A 22,824-nucleotide genomic window follows, 5' to 3' on the forward strand; every position below is an offset into this window, starting at 1 on the left:
GATAAGGACATAAACTATCATAAATATATGAAATAATTAATGGGGAAAGAATAATAATGGGAGAGAAAAGGGGTATGAGTTGAAGAGTATTTTTCAAAAATTCTTGTCTATCCAGAACCTCTGAATGTGCCCTAATTTAGAAACAGAGTCTTTAACAGATGTAATTAGGTAAGTTAAAATGAGGTCCTAATATTGGGCCCTAAATCCAGTGACTGGTGTCCTTATAAGAAAGGGAAATTTGGACCCAGAGAGACAACAGGGGAGAAGGCCTTGTGAAGCTAGAGGCAGAGATTAAAGTGATACATCTCCATGCCAAGGAATGCCAAGGACTGCTGCCAGCCACCAGCAGTGAGGAGAGAGGCCTGGAACAGACTGTCCCCCAGAACTGCCAGATGGGACTAACCCTGCTGACCACTGAGTTTGGACTTTTGGCCTCCCGAACTGCGAGAGACTACATTTCTGTGTTTCTAAGCCATCATTTTATAGAACTTTTTTATGACCCTAGGAAATTAATACATGAGGTAATGAGATGTTCTGGGTATGGATAGAAAGCTTTTTTTTCTTTTTTAAAGATTTTATTTATTTATTTGACAGAGATAGAGACAGCCAGCGAGAGAGGGAACACAAGCAGGGGGAGTGGGAGGGGGAGAAGCAGGCTCACAGCAGAGGAGCCTGATGTGGGGCTCGATCCCAGAACGCAGGGATCACGCCCTGAGCCGAAGGCAGACGCTTAATGACTGAGCCACCCAGGCGCCCCTGGATAAAAAACTTAAATAAAAAAAAAAGACAAAATGGAAATTCTGGATCTGAAAAATACAGTGGCTAAAATAAAAACCACAATGGATGGGCTAAACACCAAGCTGGACTTCACAAAAGAAAGAATAAGTGAACTTGAAGACAACTAAATAGAACTTACACTGAAGCAGAGAGATTAAAAAACAAAAACAAAACCACACACTTGAAAACATGAACACCATCGCTTAGCATTGATATATTCTCAGACTGGGAAGGATACATGAAATTGGGATCAGAGTAAGAGGAGGAAGAAAATAGGGCAGGAAAAAATATTTGAAGAAATAAAGAGTGAAAAACTTTCCAGAAGCTCACAACATTCTAAGCAAGACAAGCACAAAGCAATCACATCACAGTGAGTCTATCATAGCCAAAGATGAAGAGAAAACTTACAAGTAGATAGAGGAAAAAGACACATCCTCCTCCGTCCTCCCCACCTGCCCTGCTTCCTGGGATTTGTTGCTTCCTGTCCCCTGGCTGGGAGCCCTGACCCCTATCCACAGGAGGCCTTGAGGCCAAGCTGACCTGAGTCTCCGTGCTGTTCCTAGCTCCAGTTCTACCTGTGGCAGCTCCTAGGACAAGGTCCCCTTCTCAGTGTGGTCACTCTGGTGCTCTTGCAGCCGCGCTCTCCCTTCCACAACTTCCAGTCGGAGCGTCTCTAGCTCTTCAAGTGTGCCTTGCTCCTTTCTTCTGGGAGCTCTCGTCTTTCAGAATCCCTCTCCGCTGTCTTTTCCCCACTCCAGGGCTGCGCCTCCTAGGTCGCAGATGTCTGAATAGTAGGTTTGCGCCTGCACTGTGTGGATGCCAACTTTAGGGAAATAAAATTGGGAATTCATTCACATGGCTTGTGACGTCGTGGGTGGAGGTCTGGAAGGCCAATCCGCCTGTTGTGGGCTTGTCCGCCGCTCCAGCATCAGCCTGCATGGGGCTCTTTGCTCTCTCTCTATCACCAGCTACGTCGGCCTCCTTTAGGTCCGCCTACATTTTTTTCCGCCTCAGGCCTTTGCACCTTTTGTTCCTGGGGCTGCGGTTCTCCTACAGACCTCTACAGAGATAACACCTGTTCGTCCACTTCCCCAGGAAAGCCTCTGCCCTCCCTGATTAGGACAAATGCTCTGTAGGACTTGGCTTCGTGTTGTGACTTTTTCTATGAGGACCCATCAGAACTGTAACTCCGTTGTGTGATTACTGTGTCCATCATGTCCCCCTTGCCTGTGAGCTCTGCAAAGGCAGGAACCCTATGTGGTTTTGCCCATTTTGTATTCTCCAGTCCTGGGCACAGAGCCTGGGGTCCAGGAACTGCTCTGCTAATATCTTGTGAGTGAATGGATGGGTGAATGGGTGGATGGTTCCAGGCAGCAGTTTGGCTGAGTATGTCAGTGGTTCTTCTGGGAGTGACTCTTAGAGAAACCCAACTGACTGCCATATATCATGTATTTCCCAGGTGTCTCTTAATACAGAATCTAGTCCCTCTTAGCCATTTCACACTCAGCCCCTGCCTGGCTCTCTAGAATGCTCTCCACCCTGTAGCAGCTGCTTTCATCTTCCTGCCTCCACCCTTAGACTCACTGTTCCCGCAGGTGTGGGCACACCTACTGGTGCTACCCTTAGAAGTCACTGCATATACTCCTTTGGGAGACTAAAAAATCATGTGAAAGAAGTGCTCCTGGACTCAGGCAACCCGGGGTTCTGTGGGGGGAAGAAACCTGCTTCTGGCTGCCCTGGCCTTAGAAGTCAGCAGCTGCAACCTACTGGGCAAGGGCTCTGATCCTGCGACAGTGTTGTCGTCACAGGGCTTCCTGAACATACAGGAGGGAGGTCACTTCCCGAGTCACCAGCTGAGAAGCAGCGGGGACAGGAGAGGAACCCAACTCCGTGGGCTCCAGAACCCAGGGCTCCCTAGCAAGCTAGTTCACCTGCTTCTAGAGTGTGGCCTGGCTTGGGAAAGTGGTACCCTACCGACAGTCTCGTAGCGACAGTAGCTTCCCTGCAGGTAAGGAGCCGCCGCCAGGAAACCATTCCCCTTCGCCACAATAGGAAGCTGAGGCCCAGTGGGGCCATACGGGGGCAGATGGCAGGCTGGCGAGGGCACGGACCCTCAAGCATAGGAGTTGGATCCGTGCCCCCTCCCCAGCGCCTGCGCACTGCAGCTCTGTTCCCCGCCCAACCCCGCCCCGATCGCCCGGGTTTTCAAATTTGAAACCTGCTCCTTTTCCCGCCTGAACGTGTTGACCAGCGGAGGGAGAGGGCGGGGCCGCATGCAGCCAATAGTGCCTCAGAAGCTCTCTGCCCCGCCCTGAAGGTGACGGCAGCCAGCCGCAGGAGGCCGTGGGCAAATGGGCTAGGGTGCCCGCCGGCCCCGCCTCTGCGGCGCCCACGTGCAGCGACCGAGCTGGGGCCTCCCGGAGACCAAGGGCCCCGAGTACCATTTTAGGTGCAGAGCCTTCGCTATCAGCTTGGGGCTGGAAAACTGAGGCCCTGATATACTAAGCAGTAGGCGCGGGTCGTTGAGCGAAATGGGCAAGACGGGGCCCCCTCCAGCCGGGGGATTCACTCAAAGGCCGGGCCTGGAATCGGCGCCCGTGGCAGCCCCGGGTGTCTGAGGGGGTGGGCGGGCTCGTGGAGGTGGTCTTCTCTTCCCTGGCCCCTTTCCAGGGGGCGGGGCCAAGGGCTGGGCCGTCCCGGGGGCGGGGTGTCCCAGGGGCGGGCCTGGGCCCCTATGTTTGTTGCACCGTGTCAGTTACATTGTAACAAAAGTGGTGCAGCCGCTCTTCGGGCCGGCACCCTAGGCCCGCCTGCCGCCAGCTGTCCCGACATGGAACCCGTGGCCAGCAATATCCAGGTCCTGCTGCAGGCGGCCGAGTTCCTGGAGCGCCGTGAGAGAGGTGAGGAAGAACTCTTGGCCGGACTCCAGACAGCAACCCCGCTGACACAGGCCTGGGCTGGAATTGGCTCCCAACGAGGAGGCTGCATGAATGGCTTTAGGCAGTAGCCCCGGTGCACCCCGCCCTCAACTGGGCGGGGAGGGGTCCCCGGGCTGTCAGACTGGGAGGGGTTGGGGAAATGGCCCTGGCGCCAAAAGCCCTTCCCTGACCGTGCCTTCCCAGGGGCGCCTGCTGGGACCAGCCCCAGCCTGAAGCGGGCTGGGGCTCTCTCTGGCAGAAGCCGAGCATGGCTACGCGTCCCTGTGCCCGCTCCGCAGTCCAGGCCCAGTCTACAGGAGGAAGCGATCCCCCCAAGTTTCTGGCGCGCCGGACAGTGGGCGGTGAGGAGGGCTGGGGAGGGTGGGGAGAGGAGGGGTGATGGGTGCCATCCTTCATGGGTCTTCACCTTTGCCCACTTCCTCCTTGCTGCTTGTACCTCCTGGGCCAGGTCCCCTACTCTGGAGGCAATTCAGACCTCTCCTGCCATCTCACCCTCCTCTGTTCATCCAAGACTATTTCTTGAGCACCCGTTATGTGTCAGAAACTATAAACAAGAGACTTTAGGGTCCTCCTTCCACTCACACTCTTGCACTCTGCATCTCCACTCAATTTCCCCCACAGACTTCTCTTTTCTCTTCTTCTCAACCCTTTGCACATGTTAATCCCTCCAAGTTTAATGCCTCTCCTTCCACTACCCCACGTTGGGTAGCATGTTTCTGGCCCAGCTCAAGTGTCACTTCTGTCCAGGAAGCCCTTCCTGACTGCTGGTAGAGGGCCCTGTCTGGCCCCCACAACCACCCAGGCAGGCTTCTCAGCATTTGGCACAGCGTCTCTGCCTCGGTCTGCGGACTCCAGTGCTCAGGGCTGGCACAAGTCCCCACATTAGGCGAGTTTGAGGCCCACATCTATAGTGGATGTTAAGCCCCTGGGACTGAAGGTGTGGGTAGTAGCTGACACCCCCTCACCCCATCCTCCCTGGCATTGGCAGGTCTGTGCACAATGAGCTGGAGAAACGCAGGTGAGTCCCAGCTTTGCCCTGACAGCACCGGGCCCCAGGAACTATCTCCCTCTGGCCTTCCCTCCCCTGTTGTCCCTCTGGCCAGCAAGGCTGGGCTGGCACTGCCCTCCAGACCCCTTCCCCCGCAGGAGGGCCCAGCTGAAGCGGTGCCTGGAACAGCTAAAACAGCAGATGCCCCTGGGGGCTGACTGTGCCCGCTACACCACGCTGAGCCTTCTGCGCTGGGCCAGGATGCACATCCAGGTAAGGAGCTACCACGGGCTGCGGCCAACCTGCCCGAACCTGTGAGAGCTACAGTAGGGAGGGGCTGCGTATAACTGGGGAGAGGCCCCAGCTGTGTGACATGGGACAGTTCTCTGTGCCTTTAGCTTCCATTTGTGTCAAGTAGGAAGAAAAGCAGAAAACTCACTCAAGAGGATTGTTCTGAGGCTTAAGTGAGTTTGCCCAATAAATGTTCACGGTCATTATAGCTATTAGCACTTCAGTCCTAACTAACTGTGATAAGTCACTCAGCCTCTCCGGACTTTGTTTCCCCCTCTGTACAGAGGGGCATGGCTGTTGAAAATATTCTGTGTCATGTGTCAAGAGGTTTCCACTCTCCCATCCTTCCAAGGCCTCCTGTTCTGAGCCATCTATTCCGATGCCACTTTGGGAGGCAGTCTGAGAGGCCAGGAGAGGGGAAGGACAGAGGAAGCCCGTCACCCCTCCTCCCAGCACCCTTCTGCTTCCTGGGCTAAGCTCAGTGCCCCCTGGTGGACAGGAGTGGGGTGTGCCAGCTCAAGCCCCATGCAGCCCCAGATTGCGGGCGTTGTGGGGGCTAGAAGTGGCCTCAGAAACAATAGAGGCCTTTTCCTGCCCTCCTGGAGGAAGAAATGGCACAGCCAGGCCAAGGACTGAGCAGCACAGCCAACAAGAGGTACAGTCATAACTGAGGCCCAAGCCCCCTGGCTTGCAGTTTCCTTCGACAAGTGTTTGAGCACCTGTCCCACCAGGCCCTGTTCTAGGCACCAGGCTCTGTGGTAGACATAGTTCCATGTGCTATGTAGCAAGTAAATCACGGTGCAGGGCCTGTCAGCACTGCCCCAGGAGTGCCTGCTCCCCCTCAACGGGCCTGGTAGCAGGCCCGTTTCTCACATGGAGCTTGCCTGGCCTGGTTCTGGAGGGATGATGTGTGCCCCTTGGGTGCTGGCTGTCCCACGGGCAGAACGGGGGGTATGCTCCTTTCTTGAAGCCCTATCACCCCTCTCCTGGACTCCTGGCCCCCTCTGGGCTGTCCTCCACCTTGCCTTACATTGTAATTTGCAGCATACAGATCTGTCCAGGTCTGTCTCCTGCTGGAAACCTTCCGTGGCTCCTGACAGGACAGTCTCTCTCAGTTCCTTCCTTACTTCCTGTAAAACTGTAGGCCCTTCACAGCCCAGGCCTTGGCACTGTCTGCTTTTGGTCTCTTATCTTCCCATGCCCCACCAGAAAAGCTGAATTCTCCGTGATCTTCCCAGGTTCCCTCTGCTTGGTTGCTGCTTCTTTCCCCACCTTTGGCTAGGCAGCTCTTACTCATCCTTCTATACCCAGTACAAATGTTTCCCTGCTCAGTTCTCCCCTTCTTGTTGACTGAACATAGGCTTCTGCCCACCAAGGGCTCTGGTGGGAGAACCCTTGGCCCTCCAGTCCCTGGACCCCAGGCTGGCAGAGCTTGAGGGGGATTAATGCTAAAGTGCTGGGGTTCCTGGGAGGGTCTTAACCAGGAGTTACAAACTGGTAGGCTTTGTTTGGTCTATAGTTTTCTAAAAATTTAAATTAGCTGGCAGCACTTAAAAGGACATTTGACATGAAAAAGTCTTTCAGCTTATCTTAAAAAAAATCGGGCAATGTGGCAGCACCAGGCCCGTCTGTATATGGCTGTAAGCGGCTAGAACCTACAGGGAGGGGGCCACCTCACTGAGCCGTAGTGCCCACTTGCCGCCGTGCCTCAGTCCTCCCCGGTCTCTGCTGCTTGCCACGGAAGAAAGCCTCATGTCACCTGACTAGGCCCTGATGGCCTTTAAGATCGTGGTGCCGTCCCCAGCTCATCACGCCGCCTGCTCACAGGCCATTTATGCGGAACCAGAGAGCAGGAGGGCTGGCCTCCCGGAGCGTGTGGGAGCAGCCCTCCGGGACGCAGGCGCTTCAGCCCTGTCTGGAGCAGGCGGTCACCAGGAGTGGTGTGGGGGGGCCGAGCCTCCAGGCAGCTGACCCCGGGCACTTGCTCCCTTGGGACCCGCAGAAGCTGGAGGAACAGGAGCAGCAGGCGCGGCGGCTCAAGGAGAAGCTGCGCAGCGAGCAGCAGAGCCTGCGGCGGCGGCTGGACTGGCTCCGGGGGCTGGCAGGGCCGGGCGAGAGGGAGCGGCCACGGGCAGACAGCCTGGACTCCTCGGGTCTCTCCTCCGAGCGCTCCGACTCAGACCAAGGTGAGTGGCCAGAAGCCGAGGGCTCGCGTGGGCGGAGCGGGCCAGGTCTCCTGACCGGACCCCTCCCTGCGCAGAGGAGGTGGAGGTGGACGTGGAGAGCCCGGTGTTCGGGGGCGAGGCTGAGCTGCTGCGGGGCTTCAGTGCGGGCCAGGAGCACAGCTACTCACACGGCGGCGGCACCTGGCTATGACCTTCACCGACCCGGAGCGGGCCTCCGCCCGCAGACTGCCCTCGGCCCTGAGGCAGGAGCCCCGCAAGCCTCACGGGCTGCTTGGAATGGACTAAAAGGACCCTTACACGGGAACAGGTGCCTGCCCCCTGCCATGCCGCTGGCCGCCGGTAATCCCTCCTGGGGGCGGGGTGCCTGAGTTTCCCCTGAGCCCTGCAGGGCAGGCAGCTTGGGCCTGGGCCACCCTTCCAGGCCACTTTTGTAGCACTTGGCTCTGCCGTCCCCAAGGGGGCAGGAAGCCTCTTGGACCCTCACGTTCCTTCCTAGAGAAGGCCCCCTGGCCTTTGTCCCAGATACTGTACAGTATTTTCATTAAAAGCCTCTTTACTAATTTCCTGCCCATGGTCTTGCCTGATGAAAATGGGGAACTCCCAGCCACCGACAAACTGGAAAAGAGGAAATGAGATCAGTAGCCACGACCGACACCGTTCACCGTACTAGGCAGTGTCCTTTTAATCCTCACAGTTGCGGGCTGTCTGGCCCCGTTTCACAGGTGGCACTGGGGCTGAGTACAAGACTTGCCTGAAGCCCGAAGCCAGGAGAGCATGGAGTCAAGATTCCAACTAAGGCTTTCTGACTCCAGAGCTAGGGCTGATTGAATTCAAGAACTATTTATTGAGTGCCTGTTTATGTGCTAGATACTGTTCCAGGTACTTGGGACACATGAGCGCACGACAAAGGTCCCTGCCCTCAGGGAGCTTACAGTCTAGCACTTCCTACCCCTGCACACTATCTGTGACAGTGAGCAAGCCACCGCCCCTGCCCGTGCCCGTCCTCAGCTGCCCGATGAGGGAATCCGCAGGCCCGGTTCAGACACGGGGAATGTGCCTGTTGCACTGTTAATGCCAAACAGGACACCCAGCCCCAACCCACCACCCGGACAGTAGAAAGGGCTGGAAGTTAACTTTTAATAATAAAGTACAAGAGGGAAGGGCAGAGGGACTTGAGCCGGGTGGTCAGGAGTCCTACCGCGCCAGGGCCTGGGCTAGCTACACGAAGTGCTGCTGCTGCTGCTGCTGCTTGGTGGCCGCCTTGCTGGCAAGGTCCTTGGCCTTCTCTGTAGCTGCCAGTGCCGTCTCCTTTGCCTTCTCCTTGGCTTCCTTGGCTGTCTCAACGAGGGTTTTGGAAGGGGCCTCACCTGCAGCAAAGGGCAGGGGCTGGCTTCAGAAGACACCAGGAAGACCCACCTCAACACCCCTCCTTCCCAACATTCCCCCTCTTGGGGCCAGGCCCTGTCCAAAGGGTACACCCCAGGGTACAGATGAGGGGTCCCAGGCTTAGAGTGGGGTGGTGACAGCTGTAGACTCCACACCCGTCAGGGCTACTAGGACTGGACCCCAGCCTCCTTTTGTGCCCAGAGCCCCTCACCTTGCAGCTTGGCCAAGATGTACTCAAAGCCCTTCACAGTCTTGGTCACGTTGCTTTTGAACCGGGCAAGACCAAATTCCTGGCGAAAGAAAAGAAGGAAGGATTCTGAGCTTCCTACTGACCCCTAGCCCAGTCTTCATGCCAAATGCCCGGGGCCCGAAAGCCCCAGCACCCCCACAACGCTGCTCACCTGGACAGCTCTGGAGACACCAAATAAGCTAGAGGAGACCCAGGCTTCCCGGCGGATTTCGGTCCAGCCGCTGTTATCAGAGTTCACACAGTAAACACATCGTTCCTCCACCACCTGTGCAGGGAGTCAGGCCAACCACAAGCGTGTGGGAGTCTTTCACTTAATCAACTGCACATGAATTTGATCCCCTGCCTCTTTTTCATAGGGTAAAGCAATAAACTGAAAATCTACTTCTTTTCCTTACTGTATTCCCAACCTTCATTTCAGGAAGAGAGCAAGAAGATAAAAAAAGGCCATTTTGCTCTCTAAATCCTCTCCTTTGACCCTTTAAACTAAAAGGCATATAGACTCGGGATCAATAGAGTGTGTGCCAGCTCCACCCTGGCCCTGGACTTTGGTAGCTTTATGTGCAGTGCTTTTAGCCTGCCTTCCACCCACGGCAGCGCCTGAGCTCCCTAGCAGGTGAAATAAATATGGAAATCTGGCAAACGTCACAGCTCTCATTATCTGACAAAGTGAACCAGTACTTCCAAAAGCAACACTTAAAAGACATGTCTCACAGGTGGATCACTATCTTCATAATTTATAAAAAGATTATGCCCTCAGGGCAGTCAGCTGTGAAGCCTTCAGAAAACTCGGGTGGAACATCAAGGTGCCCGCTCACTCTGTGACCTTGCAGGGCACTTCCTCTCTCGGTACCTCACTTCCCTCTTTGCACAATAGAGAGTAATACCCAGCTTCCAGAGCCACTGTGAAGAAGTCAGCTGAGAAAAAGAATAAGAGCTTTTAGAATATTCACATGTGAGAAGATACTGTAGGGTGTTCCTTTAACCATGGGTTTTCCAGACTTTTTATAGGCAAGAAATCATAAGGTGTATGAACCTTTCCCCCCAAAATCTCAGGCAAAAACCCATTATGTAAGACAGATATAGTGGAGCTCCTCTAATCATTAGGGAGCAAGGGGCCCAGATCCTCTCCCCTCTGAGGCACAACCAAAGAAACTGCTTATGGATTGATGGATTCCTGTCTGAAAACCACTGCCTCCTTCCCTCAGCATCACTTCTGTGGGCCCAAACTATACGTGTCCCAGGCACAGTGAGGACGCTCTGTATTTAGTATTTGGGACAACTCTGTAAAATAAATACCCTCCCCCACAGCATGAATGAGTTAAAAGGTCCACAGACACTTAAGTGGCTACAAAAATCACCGAGTTTACGCTCTAGAACTGTCACTCCCCAGGAACCCAAATCTGCCTCAGCCAACAGAAGCTCCGTCACGGCTTCCTAGCCACATGTACCTGGAGCTACTTTTGGGGGACCAACGGGGAGGGTAGTCTCACCATCAGCCGGGCGTGGTTGATGTTCCAGGTGAAGGTGGTCATGGTCTGGTTCTGCGGGTCCACAATAGAATCCTCCAGGATGTACACCGAGTGAGCGACATTGGCAGGAAACAGTCGCTCGGCCCAGCGGGGCATCCTGTTGGTCTTGGTCAGGAGACGCCGGGACAGGAGTTTCTGGTCAGGGGTCACCTCCCGGTGCACTATGTCTTCCGTCAAGACATGTTTGCTGCAAGTATCAGAATGAAGGTGACCCTCGGGAACATGCCGCTGAAAGACTGCCTGTTGGGGTTCCCATCTGGAGCCTCCCGACCCAGAATGGCCATATCTTGCCCAAACTTGCACCCATAAAGTAGTGTGGCTCAGACCTCAACTAGAGTCCCTTGCGACTATCCGAGGGCAAATTCCAACTCCCTCCCTCTTGCTGACCGGATTCCAGCGGGGACTGGACCTCATGATTTATTACACCAGCAGAGAACGCCACACACAGGCATTAGAGTAGGCCAGCGCCGGGATTTCCAAACCCAAGATCTCTCCCAACTGCTGTGCCGCCGCCTCTTCCTGTCTCACCACCCCGAAACGAGAGAACCTTGGACTAGGGCCTCAAGTAAACCACCGCCCAGGCCCAGCCTCCTTCCACTACCTTGCAGGCCTGGCCTGGCCGCTTCTCGGATAGGCCACGGTTCCGACGATGCCCTACCTCGGACTCGATGTCGAGTCTCTCCCGGCCCCACACTTCAATCTCCAAACAGCGAGGGGGGAGGACTACTCTTTCCAGGGCCACCTACCTATAGGGATTCGGGTACCGCTGCCAAAAGGCAGCGAACACTTGGTCCCACGAACTCCGGAGCACACTCTGGCCCAGGAAATACTTCACCATCGTCCCGGCCGGGGCGGACTCAGCACCCGCGCAGCATCAGGGGTGCGAAGCCCGGGAGGGGCACGCGGAGGCCGGACTGAGGCTCGGCGCACGCCCGCCAGGCTCGCAGCTCAGTCACCACCGCGCCGCGCCCAAGCAGCCGCCGCCGCCATGAGGAGTTGTCGGGCCGCGCGCAACTTCCGGCGCAGCCGCGCAGTACCCACCACTTCCGGCGCCCGTGCACGTGACCCCGCGGCCCCGCCCCCTCACCCTTTACAACGCCCCCCTCCCCCTAGGGAGTCGCGGCGCTGCGGGTCCGACCCAGGTTGAAGGGGCCCCCTAGGTTCCGTGGGGAATCCGTGCCGGAGCGACGCCGAAGCCGGGCGAGCGAGCTGGGCGGCGGCATGCGGCGCCGTTGAGGGCGCTTCTGCGCGCGCGCTCCCAGGCCGCCCTGAGTCCTGGGCTCTTCGAAGGAGCATCAGCTCCTGGGGCCGAGGAGCGGGTCAGACGCGGACGCTGACGAGCTCCGGCCGACGAGGTGTCTCCAGTCGTAGGTTGGCGCCTGGGGTCGGGGACTGAGGCTTGGGCGCTGCCTGCCCGAGCGGAGATCCGGGTTTGCCTCCCGCCCCCGCTCAGGACCCTGACGCGGGCGAGGCGGCCCCGGGAGCATGAGCGGGCAGCGCGTGGACGTCAAGGTGGTGATGCTGGGCAAGGAGTACGTGGGCAAGACTAGCCTGGTGGAACGATACGTGCACGACCGCTTCCTGGTGGGGCCCTATCAGAACGTGAGTGCGCCGCGCGGGGCCCGGCACGAGTGGGAGGGAGCTGGCCCGCACCCACGGCCCTGATCACTTCCCCCTGATTGCAGACCATCGGGGCCGCCTTCGTGGCCAAGGTGATGTCCGTTGGAGACCGAACGGTGACTTTAGGTATTTGGGTAAGTCCCCTGGGCAGACAGGCCTGAGAAAACCCATTCCTGAGAAGAGTTATGTTCTTCTGCCTGTTCCTGGCTGACTTGTGGTCTCGTAGAGGCCATTTTTCTATTCTAGACCCCAGTTTAAAAATAGGAGTCTGGAAGACGTGGTATTAGTTTGCAGTGTTGGGGAGTAGCTCTGTAACTCAGGCCAGGGCTGAACCGCCCCCTGCCTTTCAGGACACAGCAGGCTCTGAGCGCTACGAGGCCATGAGCCGAATCTACTATCGGGGCGCCAAGGCTGCCATCGTCTGCTATGGTAAGAGGGGTTCTGGCCTGTTCCTCAAACAAGAGGGGGTGGGTGTCAGGCTGGCCTTAGAGAACTGCCCCTGATCCTTGGTTGTGTTTTCTGCGTGTCCTGTATCAAGACCTGACAGACAGCAGCAGTTTTGAGCGGGCAAAGTTCTGGGTGAAGGAACTGCGCAACCTAGAGGAGGTAAGTGCCAGACCTCACCAGACGACCAGGGGCTGGTGGTCCATGGGAGTATCCCTGACCTTGTCTTCCTGCTCCAGAGCTGTCAGATCTACCTGTGTGGCACCAAGAGTGACCTGCTGGAGGAGGACAGGCGGCGTCGACGTGTGGACTTCCACGACGTCCAGGACTATGCAGACAGTAGCTGTTGCTCAGCTCCCTGGGGGTGGGGGAGGGAGGTGGCTGCTTGGGTGGAGCACAGAAAATAGGGACTGCCTTAGCTGCCATGGCAAGATCCCTTGGGAAGGTCTTCTGGCCTCCCTAAAGGTATGGTGTCCATTAGATTCCCTGAACTGCTAGCCTTCCCCTTTGTATCCACCTGATTCTCAGGAGGCTTTAGTCACTTCTCTTTACAGATATCAAGGCTCAGCTCTTCGAAACATCCAGCAAGACAGGCCAGAGTGTGGGTGAGTGCTGTCCGGGCCCTCATAGCAGGAACAGGCAGGGGCGCCAGAGGAGGCAGAGAAGAGCCTAGAGGGCTGGGTTACTGGGTGACTCCAGGGTTACTGGCTTTGAGCCCTCACTGACTTGTCCTTTTTCCTGCCAGACGAGCTCTTCCAGAAAGTGGCAGAGGATTACGTCAGTGTGGCTGCCTTCCAGGTGATGACAGGTGTGTGTGCTTCCCCAAGCCTCTCTGGAGACTTCCTCTAGGCCCACAGCATCTGGCCCCCTTCACGAGTTACCTGATCCCCAGACAGAATGGTGCTGAGCTGCCACCTCTCTTTGACAGAGGACAAGGGCGTGGACCTGAGCCAGAAGGCAAACCCCTACTTCTACAGCTGTTGTCATCACTGAGTCACCGCCACTCACCTGGCCTAGGGGAATTAAAGGAATTCCCCCAGAAGGGCTAGACCTAGCTCCTGTCTGGCTTGAATGGTCATACGTCTGAGCTACCCCTGGTCCCCACGGCAGCAGAGGTGGCACCTGCCTGTGCTGGCCCATGGAACGGAGGCAGCATTGGGCTGACTGATGGGCATGAGGAGGGTAAAGGCTTATCTGGACCCCAGGCTCCTGCCCTGGACAGCACTTGTGTCTGCAGATTATTTAAGCGGCTTTTGATTTGTAAATAAAATCAATGCACTGTGAATCACACTCAGCCCCTCTCCCTGCTGTGTGGATTAGGTGCCAAGACACCTAGTTCTTTCTGGGGCTACCTGGCTGGCCTTACTTCCTATACTAAGGTTCCTCCCAGCTCTTATTCTTTTGGAAACCAAGTAGCTTCACTCCAGAGTTGGATCTAAGATAATGTAGAAACAAAAGGGCCTTTTCCTGTTCTTTGGGGGAGACAAAGATAGGTGAGGGGCTGGGGTTGGGGCAATGCAAAGCTCACGCGAGGCAGGCACTTAAGTGGTGTGCAGAGATGAAAGGGTCAAGCACTCCTAACTCAGACTGTCACGTCTAGGGCCATGAGTCATGTCTGTGGCTCAGATCCTAAGCTTCCCAGCAACACACTACGAGGTGGCTTAATGGAAGAGAAATTTTAAGTTCTGCAAGACAAAAAGGAATTGGGATCCAATTCAGCTATCAACAGAAAGGGGACCTAAACCTGGCCTCAGTTTCTCATCTGTAAGATCAGGTGATCACTACCCCGTTCAGGGTGGCGAAGAATCCTGAGCAGAAAGTAATTCTAGGACTGAATGTTTGTTTTCCCACACTATTCCACAGAGGTCTTTCTGCTGAAGGGCATGAAGTTCAGGACTAGGTCAGAAGGAGAGTAAGACTCCCAAGACTCCCCCAAAGTATATTTTTGGGTCTTAGAACGTCCGTGTTACAGACAATAGGGCTGGTGCTTCCTGTTCAGCTAAAAAGCATATGGCAGCCCCTTTCCAGTACTGGAGGCCTGGCGGCTTTGCCTCTGCTTTCCTGCCTTAGGCCTGGGCCAGGTCTTCTGTAATGCCTAGCACCTATCTCCAAAGAACTAAAAACATGGCCAGAATGGTCAGACTCACACTCAGAAAAAATGCTTTGGTTCCACTTCCTTTTTTAAAACCAATTCCTCAAAATACCCTTCCTTCATGGTAATGGAAGTTTCCTGTATAGGGGCTGAAACTGACACCAGCCACTCCCAAAAGAAGTGAGACATTCTGGCAGCTGGGGCTGCTGGGAGGAAACCCATACCACTCCTGGAGATACTTAGAGGAGGGGCTCACCTCCACCATGTCCCCAACCTGGGAACTATCTCAGGGGCTGGTTTCTGCTCTCACCCCAAACCCATCCTCCCTCCTGTTAAGCTACATCTCCCCACGGACAACAAACAAAACACAGGGCAAGGGCCATAAGAGTAAAGTTAAACTTTACTTTACAGTAATTTTTTTCTATATACAAAGAATTACAGTACATGTTTATGGGGACTCCTACAGGGCTCCCCTCTTTTTCACTAAGAGTTTCACTTATAGCTGACAATCTATGGGGGGAGGAGGGGGCAAAAGACCAGTGATGGACCTCAGCTGACACCCCCTCCCGCCGCCCCTTTCTTAAAAATATATAGATCTCTATTGTCAGCTTGTTTCTTTGCCAAGACTTAGAAAGCTGCTCTTCCATGAGCTCCTGTGTGCTGCACTCACCCATCCTCAACACACTCCTCTACACGCACACACAGGCAGCACCCACCTTGGACCTGGAGACCGCCTGTTCTCTGCCCCTACCCTGGAAGTCTAAAGCACCACAACCATTCACCCCTGCTCCTACTCCCTGGGCTCATCTCCTGTCCACAAAGCTTTGCTTGACTTCCAGGGTGTTAGACCTGAAGCCCCTCAACAGCCTGATGGTTTGAAAGTCATGGGAAAGCAGCTCTAGAGAAGGGTCCATGTAAAGAGTTTAACATAATTTTGCTTATGCTGGTAAGAAACATTTCTCAGGCTGTGGATTTCTAATTAAAATAAACTCTTTCCACTTCCTTAAGAAATATTACCCTTAATCTTCATAAGCAATCGAGGTGCTCCCATGAGAGTGGAAGAGGTAGAGAGGGGCAGAAGGTAACAGAAGGAGAACCCCACGGCTGGAGCTCTCTACCAACCTGTTCTAGGCAGTGTGGACGGAGGCTACACCAGGTGACAAGGTGACACCAGCCCTGAGAAACTCAATGGCCACCCTCGTCTGGATACAGCATCTCTTCCACCTAGGATTACACTGACCCACTCCAGGGTCAGGTGCAGGCTTCACTGAGGCTCTGCCTTCGCTAAAGTTAGGGCCTCAAAGAAACCAATCTGCATAAAACTTCTTCCTCCCAAACAGGAACCCGGGTTTCTCTAAGTCACCAGTCCCTCAACCCTTGGCAGTGCTTATTTATACCAGAAAATTAGCACCATCATTACATTTTTTGTGTGTTCAAAGCAATTATCTCTTCTTATTTCGATCTGTACTACAGCACTGGCCCTGCTGCACTGGCCCTAGGAAGCTCAGCTGAGAGCCAACGGGCCACAGCCAACGAAAGTCTCATGCAGCAGCTACCTAGCTCTACGTGATCTGGAATGTCTAGCCCATGACGCAGCCCAAGCATTATTTAGCATGAAAAGGGGCTTGTGGCAGCTCCTTTCTTGCCATGATCTCAGGTGAGGAGACTGGGCCACTCTGACCTGGCTGACAAACCCCAAGAAGGTGACAATATCCTCCGAGAAAGCCTTAGGAGAAAACCCACTTTATAGGAGCTGAAGGCAAAATCCATCCACGTTTAGTGCTTTCCTGATTCCTTTCCACAGGGGAAGCTGCCAGGACCAGACTTCCTTCCTGCCATTCTGTTCTCATGATGTGACCTGGGAGTCCAGCTCCAGTGAGGAGACGCTGCTGAGCCTGGGAAAGGATCGCTGATGCACTTCGTGCCCTGACTGTAGTGTGGGGTAGAGAATGGGGAGATAAAATAATTATTTCCATCAATGCTAAAGATGCAGATTTGGTAGTTGTTCATTAAGAGGATCAACACAGTGACTTCAATCACCTCAAACTCAGTAACTTCAGGGGGAAGCAGACATTTAAAAACCTGGGATCCTTCTGTAGCAATGACAGCTGTTTTGCTATTAGAATTGGTCTGCTCCAGCAGAATCCGCAAATGAGGCTTTGAATTCAAATTTCAATAGTTTCCATAAAGTTCTTCTGACTTAACAGGGCTAGGAGAGATATTGGTTCTTTAGTTACCTATGGAAGCTATGACGTCCCCCCGGAAACTCCTGGGGACTGACTTAGAGGCACTCTCTCTTGAAATCCTGATTTCTAGGCACTTGGCCAAATACCAAAATACCATCCTGCACAAAGATCAGGAGTTTCTAAGAGAAAAGCTTTTAACTGCCAATTCACACCCTCTGGAGAAAAAGTCTCAGTACAAAGCTCCAGGAGAGTCCCCAAGGGCTGGCAGGGTCACTCCTTCCCCACTGTCCCTCATGCAAGAGTTTCAATTCCCCAATAGTCCTTCTAACTCTGCTTCTAATTGTATGGTGACTGCCTTCTTGATGTTAACAATCTGGTATCAGATGCAGCTATCAGTAAGCCTGATAGCTGAATTTCTAGTTTCCATTCTACCTGAGTCTTTCAGTAACCCTCACAAAAGCCTGGCCTGTCCATACATTTAGATAAAGAACTGCCACCCCACCCCCACCCCCAAACCAAGCACAGCTCAAAAGTTGTTTTCCCAGACAGGTCTGGAAGGAAGTTTCCAGTAAATGGTGGAGAATGGAAAGAACCAAAACCAAACCACAAAGTGGCCAATCATGGCCCACCTTTCCCTCACTCCTTGTCCTGTGAGACATATCCAGAGAGGCTGTCAAGTCAATTACCTACCAAAGCCTACTTCAGAGAAGCTATTTCAGGATCAAACTTCGCCACTTAATTTTTTTTACATAGCCTGCACACACACACACACCCCCACCCCAAATTCACAGTTTATTTCATGAAACAAAGAGCTACGGTAATTTAACACACAACATAGTGAAAGGAGATTCTGACAGTGCAGTGCGAGTATCTTTTTCTGATCACAACTACAGATGACAGGAGAGAAAAGGGCACAGGACTGGCACCAAGCAAACCCTACTCATACAGCCTAAGATTAGGAAAAGGGACCTACTAGCTGCAGTTATATACTGATTATTCTCACACATGATAAATACTTAATATAATGAACTTTAATGTTCTGGGTGGATTTCTTTAAAAATATCTTTTCCATGGTTTAAAATTTTTTTAAAAAGAAAATAAGATGCTTTGTTTTCTCTTCCTTTTGAACAAAGAGCTTTTCCTCTCTCATGATGTGGGAAGAGAGATAGGATGAAAAGGGGAGAACTAGGCAGGTGGACTTTACAGAGGAGATTCGAGGTCTAAGTGGGATGCAGAGAAAGGCCCCTACACTTGGGACAGCCCTGCCCAGCCTCGTACCTCTGCCTGAGTTCAAGTGTCTCAACCCGAGACAGGCTTTGGGAAATAAAAGCAAATTCTTCTTTTAATCTTTGTATAAAGCGCAAATGCTTCTATAACTATTGTTCCCTCCTTAGAAGTGATGTGGGTAACCTCAATAGGAACTTAGGAGGAGGAAATTGGGACAAAATACAGAATCCTGTTGAGAGTGTAAAGCCATAACTGAAACAGAATGGCCAGGAGACATCTGGGCCAGGAGATGGCCTGTTGGCTAAAGCTGCTGGCTAAGTTGGCAAAGCAGAGAGGTAAACACGTTTGGTCTAGGGACAAAGGAGGGGTGAGTGAATGGGAAGGAACTGGCCAAACAGCACTTCCTGTTGGCAGTTGGTGAGCTGGGTGAATGGTAGGGCAGGGTAGCACCAACAGATTTCCCAGCCCTTGGGCCCCAGCTCAGGGCAGCAGTAACAGATAATCAGCAGTTATGAGGAATCATCTCTCAGACTGGAAATTGCTCTAAACACCACATCTTGCCAGTCACAGGGGAAGGGTTCTGGCCTGCTTTTGAACAAGGTCAGCAGGCAGATGCTCTCAGTACAGAACACAGCAATTCTCAGGGATAGGGTGATAGAATCCACCAGTGAAGGAGAGGACTCCCTCCATTCAGGTAGGAGGGCAAAGGATCAGAAGAGAAGTAATTTTCCATCAGGACCTGGCACTCTCCCTGAGCTGGTGGTAGATCTAGCCCAGAGCTTGCCAGAGACTCCCTATGTCCACTGCCCGACTCTGAAATCTGAAAGCACCTGAGTGTTTGGGGGGTGGGCATGGGGTGGGCTGATGTAAAAGGAGGAAAACTGGTAGAAAAGAAAGGTAAGCTTGCCAATTGCCTTCTTATATTTTGGGAAAGCCCAGCCGCCACAACCAGCCGCTCTGCCAGGACAGACTTTCAGACTCTGCACGGCCCAGACAGAAGCAGTAGCGGCTGCCCAGCCAACGGCTCTGCTTGGTCTCGATGCAACCCCCCACCCCCACCTAAGAGAGACCTCCACACGAGCGTGCGTGCATCACACGCACACATGCACACCCAACCAGGGGACACTTACTCAACACAACCACCTCTGGGGCCATAAAGGACATTACAAAATGAGTCTGGAGCCCCAGGGCCCCTCAGAACTTCCTGTTATTTCCTGGTCAAAGGTTCGTGAAAACAGCCTGGGAACCCAGGCAGGCATGTTAGGCTTACAGGGATCAGGTCTTATCTCTGCATCTCCTGTCAGTGACTAGCACCTGGCCTAGCACACGTGAATGCTCAAGAAATCACCACTGATATGAGCAGGTATCCGTTCTTCCCGAGCGTTCATCAGGTGCCCTCAGTGGGGCTCTGCAGGGCTAGAGAAATAACTTCGAGAGCCCCTCTAACTTCCAACCTGACCAGTGGAATTGAATCCCATGCTTGACTCCAGAGTGGACTTTTTATTTCAAGTTACCATGTGTAAAGGTTGGCGGAAAAAGACCCAAGTCTGTCTGTCTCCTTAGCTGGGGCCCACTTGGATTTCCATACATGGTTTACACAACCACATGCCCCCACTGGCTAATGTCACAAGAGTTCTGAGTGTTGGGATATAAGGAAAGAATAACAGTGGAAAAGTGTTGGGGTCTGCTTTTTAAGAGGGGGAAAGAAAGATGATTTCCCTTCCCCAAGAACCCTGGGGGCAGCTGGTCTGGTCACGTGACATTTACTCATATTACTTCTGTTCTGACTCTGCACACTTGTGACTGGAAGGAGCCTGGTTAAGAGCTGGAAGTGTATTTTGCTCTGGCTTAGGGTCTTGCCCTCTTCCAAGAGACCAGCAAGTCTGTGCCAATGTCTGTGTGCTCCCAGAGGACCAGCAAGATGGCGATATTGTCTGTCCAGCCACCATGGGCCAGAGCCCTGGTGAGGCCTTTCCCAGGGCCCAGGGACTCTGCTCTGCAGTTGCCAATTTCTTTTCTTCAGTACAGAGGGAGGATGGGGCCTTCCCAAGAGGCCTGAAGGACTGCCCACTCTTGGCAGCAAGTCCAGGTAGTTGCTGGCCTCCAGCCATCTGCTTCACCTGCTTCACCAGGCCCGGTGCTTGGCTGGGAGGCCCTGGTGTCTGCTCCACCCCTGCAGGTGCTCTTCCTGAGGCCTGAGTTGTTGGCTCATATAAAAAAGCCTTGGCAGGGGGCTGAGAGAGAAGTCTGGCCTGGGTGAGTGATTTAACCGCTTGCCAGGAGTGCTCCGAAGGTACCGCTGCTTTCCCTGGTGGCTGAAGGACAGGATCTGACACACTGCCTCTCTCTACAGCTCGCGGCATTTGCCCAAGACCTTTGCTGGCAGTCCACGAGCTTGACTCCAACACTGGCATCTTCTCATCAACCTGTGGTGTGACCTCATGAGGTGAAGCAGCCCGTTCTTTCTGGTGAGGAGTTAGGTCTATGAGATCCATCACCAAAGCAGCTCTATTTTTTGACTGAGTATTCTGGTCCACGGGCCTCAGTGCTTTTTCTTTAGCTACCAGGGTCTGGACCACAGCTGATAGTACTTTGTCAGGAGGTGGGAGTCTCTGGGACAAAGAAGCATGGGATTTGTCTGGGGGCCTGTCTGAAGTCTGGGGTTTGGGACCGCTGGTGACTAGCAGTCTGTCTGGCGGTGGAAGTCTCAGGCCAGTAGGGACTGGGGTTTTCTCCAGTGACTGGGGCCTTGGGCTGATAGCACCTATGGATTTATCCAGCCTTGGGTCAGCTGTCCCCAGAGGTCTTTCCAGTGGTTGGGACCTGACTGAGGGTGAGGAACTTACGCCAGTCACTGAAGAGGGTTTGTCAGATAGTTGGGGTCTTGGTCCTGCCACTGCAGGTGGCCTGTCCAATGGCTTCTGGCTGGATACCAAGGATTGGGGTTTGGTCCCCGACCCAGCAAGGTCCCTGACCCTATCTACAGGCTGGGGCCTGGAGTCAGTTCTGTCAGAAGGTCTTTCAGGAAGCGGTGGCCTCTGACAAGTCCCTGCCAGAGCTTTTTTGGACAATGACAGTGTCTGGTTGGTGTCAGCAGGCAGCTTATCCAACATCTTGGGCCCCTGAGCAGCCACTCCTGACGAATGCTCTGCCAGGTGAGTGCCTGGGCCTGGAGGCAGCGGTACTGGGGGAGGCACATACTCACGGATCTCCCCAGGTTCCAGAGGGTTGGGCCCGCAGGGGTCATGCTCAGTACAAGACAAACGCCCATCCAATTTGGAGATGAAGAGCATCCCTTCCCGATGCTGCTTACAAAAGGAGCTGGGACACATCTCACAGAAGGAGGCTGCTTCCTTCCCACAGATGTCACACTGATGCCAAGGACACTCCCATTTCCCTAAAAACATAGACGTGAAACAAACGCTTAGGAAGACAAGCAAGGTTCATGAAATGGGCCATGGGCCTGAGCCTGGGTCAAAGGAGTGATTTCAAACAGCCACCTTCTGCAAAGAGCTCATGCCACTCACTTGACACCTCCCCTGCCCCAGAATCTGATTCTCCTGTACAACACATAAAAAATAAAAGCCAAGTACCAAGCAGTAACTGAGTATCAACTGAATATACAGGCAGGAGTAATTTCTTATTTGTATGACTATTTCTAGCAAGAGGGGAAAAAAACCAAAGCTCCCTTTAGACAGAATGTGAAGATACTACTTCCACCGTTTTGCAAACTCCATCTGTCTTATACAGGCTTTCAATATTCAACTCTAAAGGGATAATCTCGGCTATTTAAACTTCGGCTTATTTGGTTTTATTTAGGAACAGGGAGCAGATATACAAATGCGAAAAACTGAGCGGATTTTCCTTTGCTCAGTTTCAAGCCTTGAAACTAGCACAAATTTTACCTGTACCATCCACACAGAACCAGTGGAAAAGACCCTGACCTACCATCTATCTGCCCCCATTTCATAACACCTGAGAGTCTCTGCCATGGATGGTGTTTTTGCCCCGGCTCATAGTTTCCAAATAAACCACGCTAGCCCTGACTTCTGGCTCCTGGGCAGGATGAGTTCTATTGCAGCCTGTGCCAGCCACAACCCTGAGCTATTGATTCTGAAACAATTCTCCATTTCCACTTCCTGGCATGGACAAGTCATGCTGTGGCCTTGCCCTCACACTACCTCTGTTTCTATTATTTCACTTCCCTGGCAACCATACATTAAAGGAGAGCTAGTTCAGGGATAAACTCCTCTCACTCCCACCCCGAAGTTTTCTCTCTGCAATTCCTGGGAGCAGGCTGCTAGTAATGGATAATCTCCTCAGCTGGAGCGGCTCCCTACTGCTTTCTTGCCCCCGTCAACAAACAGATCACATATCCAAGTGCCCCCCAAACTCTTCTAACTCCAAATCACCACTCAAAAGTTAGCAGCTTCTCCAGCCACAAACTCCTGACACTCTCCCTGCCCAAGCAGCTCTCTCATGTGTCAGCTGCTGGAGCTGCCTCTCCTTCATACGGGAGTGGGTGAAGGGAGCTAAAAGGTCCCTTCCTCAGTCCACACCTCACTGACTGGAATAACCCCAAACTCCATGCTGTCTCGACCTCTCTTTCTTTAGAAAGGAAACATGATTTAGTGGCCTTGAAGTCAGAAAACCTGGCTTGCAATCCAGCTCCTCCATCTACATGCTCTATTGTGACAAGTCATCTCACCAAACTGGACTCTCAGTTTCCTCATCTGCATCATGGGAAGGTGAAAAGGTCTCATCTTTATGGGTTGCTGGGAGGATAAAATAACATAACATAAATGTAAATAAAGTGCTTGACATACAATGAGTAAGTTTCTGTTCCCTTCTCTATAACCTAGGATTCCAAGCCTTTATTTCCAGAATGAGAATATGAACCATTCCCCCT

The 22,824-nt window shown here is 53.4% G+C and overlaps 4 protein-coding genes across 13 annotated transcripts in view; 2 read left to right on the forward strand and 2 right to left on the reverse strand.

The window, feature by feature from the left end:
- Nucleotides 1-727: 727 nt before the first annotated feature.
- MXD3 (MAX dimerization protein 3) lies at nt 728-7,692 on the forward strand. 7 transcript variants are annotated; one of them, XM_034656673.1, is made up of 6 exons: nt 729-3,226; nt 3,582-3,677; nt 3,955-4,057; nt 4,705-4,734; nt 4,863-4,977; nt 6,998-7,692. In XM_034656673.1, exons 2-6 carry the CDS (start codon nt 3,608-3,610, stop codon nt 7,547-7,549), a joined length of 870 nt encoding a protein of 289 aa, XP_034512564.1. In that variant the 5' UTR covers nt 729-3,226; nt 3,582-3,607; the 3' UTR covers nt 7,550-7,692. The 7 variants fall into 7 exon arrangements, with proteins under 7 accessions (XP_034512562.1, XP_034512564.1, XP_034512565.1 ...); XM_034656674.1 differs by having other exon boundaries at nt 729-2,785; XM_034656672.1 differs by having other exon boundaries at nt 730-2,785; nt 3,550-3,677.
- A 304-nt stretch (nt 7,693-7,996) lies between these two features.
- On the reverse strand, nt 7,997-11,381 carry PRELID1 (PRELI domain containing 1). Its single transcript, XM_002928139.4, has 5 exons — nt 11,093-11,381; nt 10,308-10,533; nt 8,969-9,082; nt 8,779-8,857; nt 7,997-8,548 (listed from the first exon to the last, which is right to left on the reverse strand). Exons 1-5 carry the CDS (start codon nt 11,182-11,184, stop codon nt 8,400-8,402), a joined length of 660 nt encoding a protein of 219 aa, XP_002928185.1. The 5' UTR covers nt 11,185-11,381; the 3' UTR covers nt 7,997-8,399.
- Nucleotides 11,382-11,427: 46 nt separating this feature from the next.
- On the forward strand, nt 11,428-16,438 carry RAB24 (RAB24, member RAS oncogene family). Of its 3 annotated transcripts, none has more exons than XM_011235976.3 (8): nt 11,428-11,948; nt 12,032-12,100; nt 12,317-12,395; nt 12,505-12,572; nt 12,650-12,749; nt 12,965-13,015; nt 13,156-13,218; nt 16,307-16,438. In XM_011235976.3, the coding sequence occupies exons 1-8, from the start codon at nt 11,832-11,834 to the stop codon at nt 16,357-16,359; spliced, it is 600 nt and encodes a 199-aa protein (XP_011234278.1). In that variant the 5' UTR covers nt 11,428-11,831; the 3' UTR covers nt 16,360-16,438. The 3 variants fall into 3 exon arrangements, with proteins under 3 accessions (XP_011234278.1, XP_019664481.1, XP_034512567.1); XM_019808922.2 differs by lacking the exon at nt 16,307-16,438 and adding an exon at nt 15,976-16,110 and having other exon boundaries at nt 11,429-11,948; XM_034656676.1 differs by lacking the exon at nt 16,307-16,438 and adding an exon at nt 13,339-13,695 and having other exon boundaries at nt 11,430-11,948.
- Nucleotides 14,885-22,824, reverse strand: part of NSD1 (nuclear receptor binding SET domain protein 1) — a 132,805-nt gene continuing 124,865 nt past the window's right edge. For both annotated transcript variants that reach the window (XM_034656669.1, XM_034656670.1), the window contains one exon: nt 14,885-21,312. In XM_034656669.1, the coding sequence (XP_034512560.1) occupies nt 19,688-21,312 (1,625 nt within the window). In that variant the 3' untranslated portion in view covers nt 14,885-19,687. The remainder of the gene's footprint in view (nt 21,313-22,824) is intronic.

This window comes from Ailuropoda melanoleuca, chromosome 3, assembly GCF_002007445.2.
Source record: "Ailuropoda melanoleuca isolate Jingjing chromosome 3, ASM200744v2, whole genome shotgun sequence".
NCBI classification, from domain to species: Eukaryota; Metazoa; Chordata; class Mammalia; order Carnivora; family Ursidae; genus Ailuropoda; species Ailuropoda melanoleuca.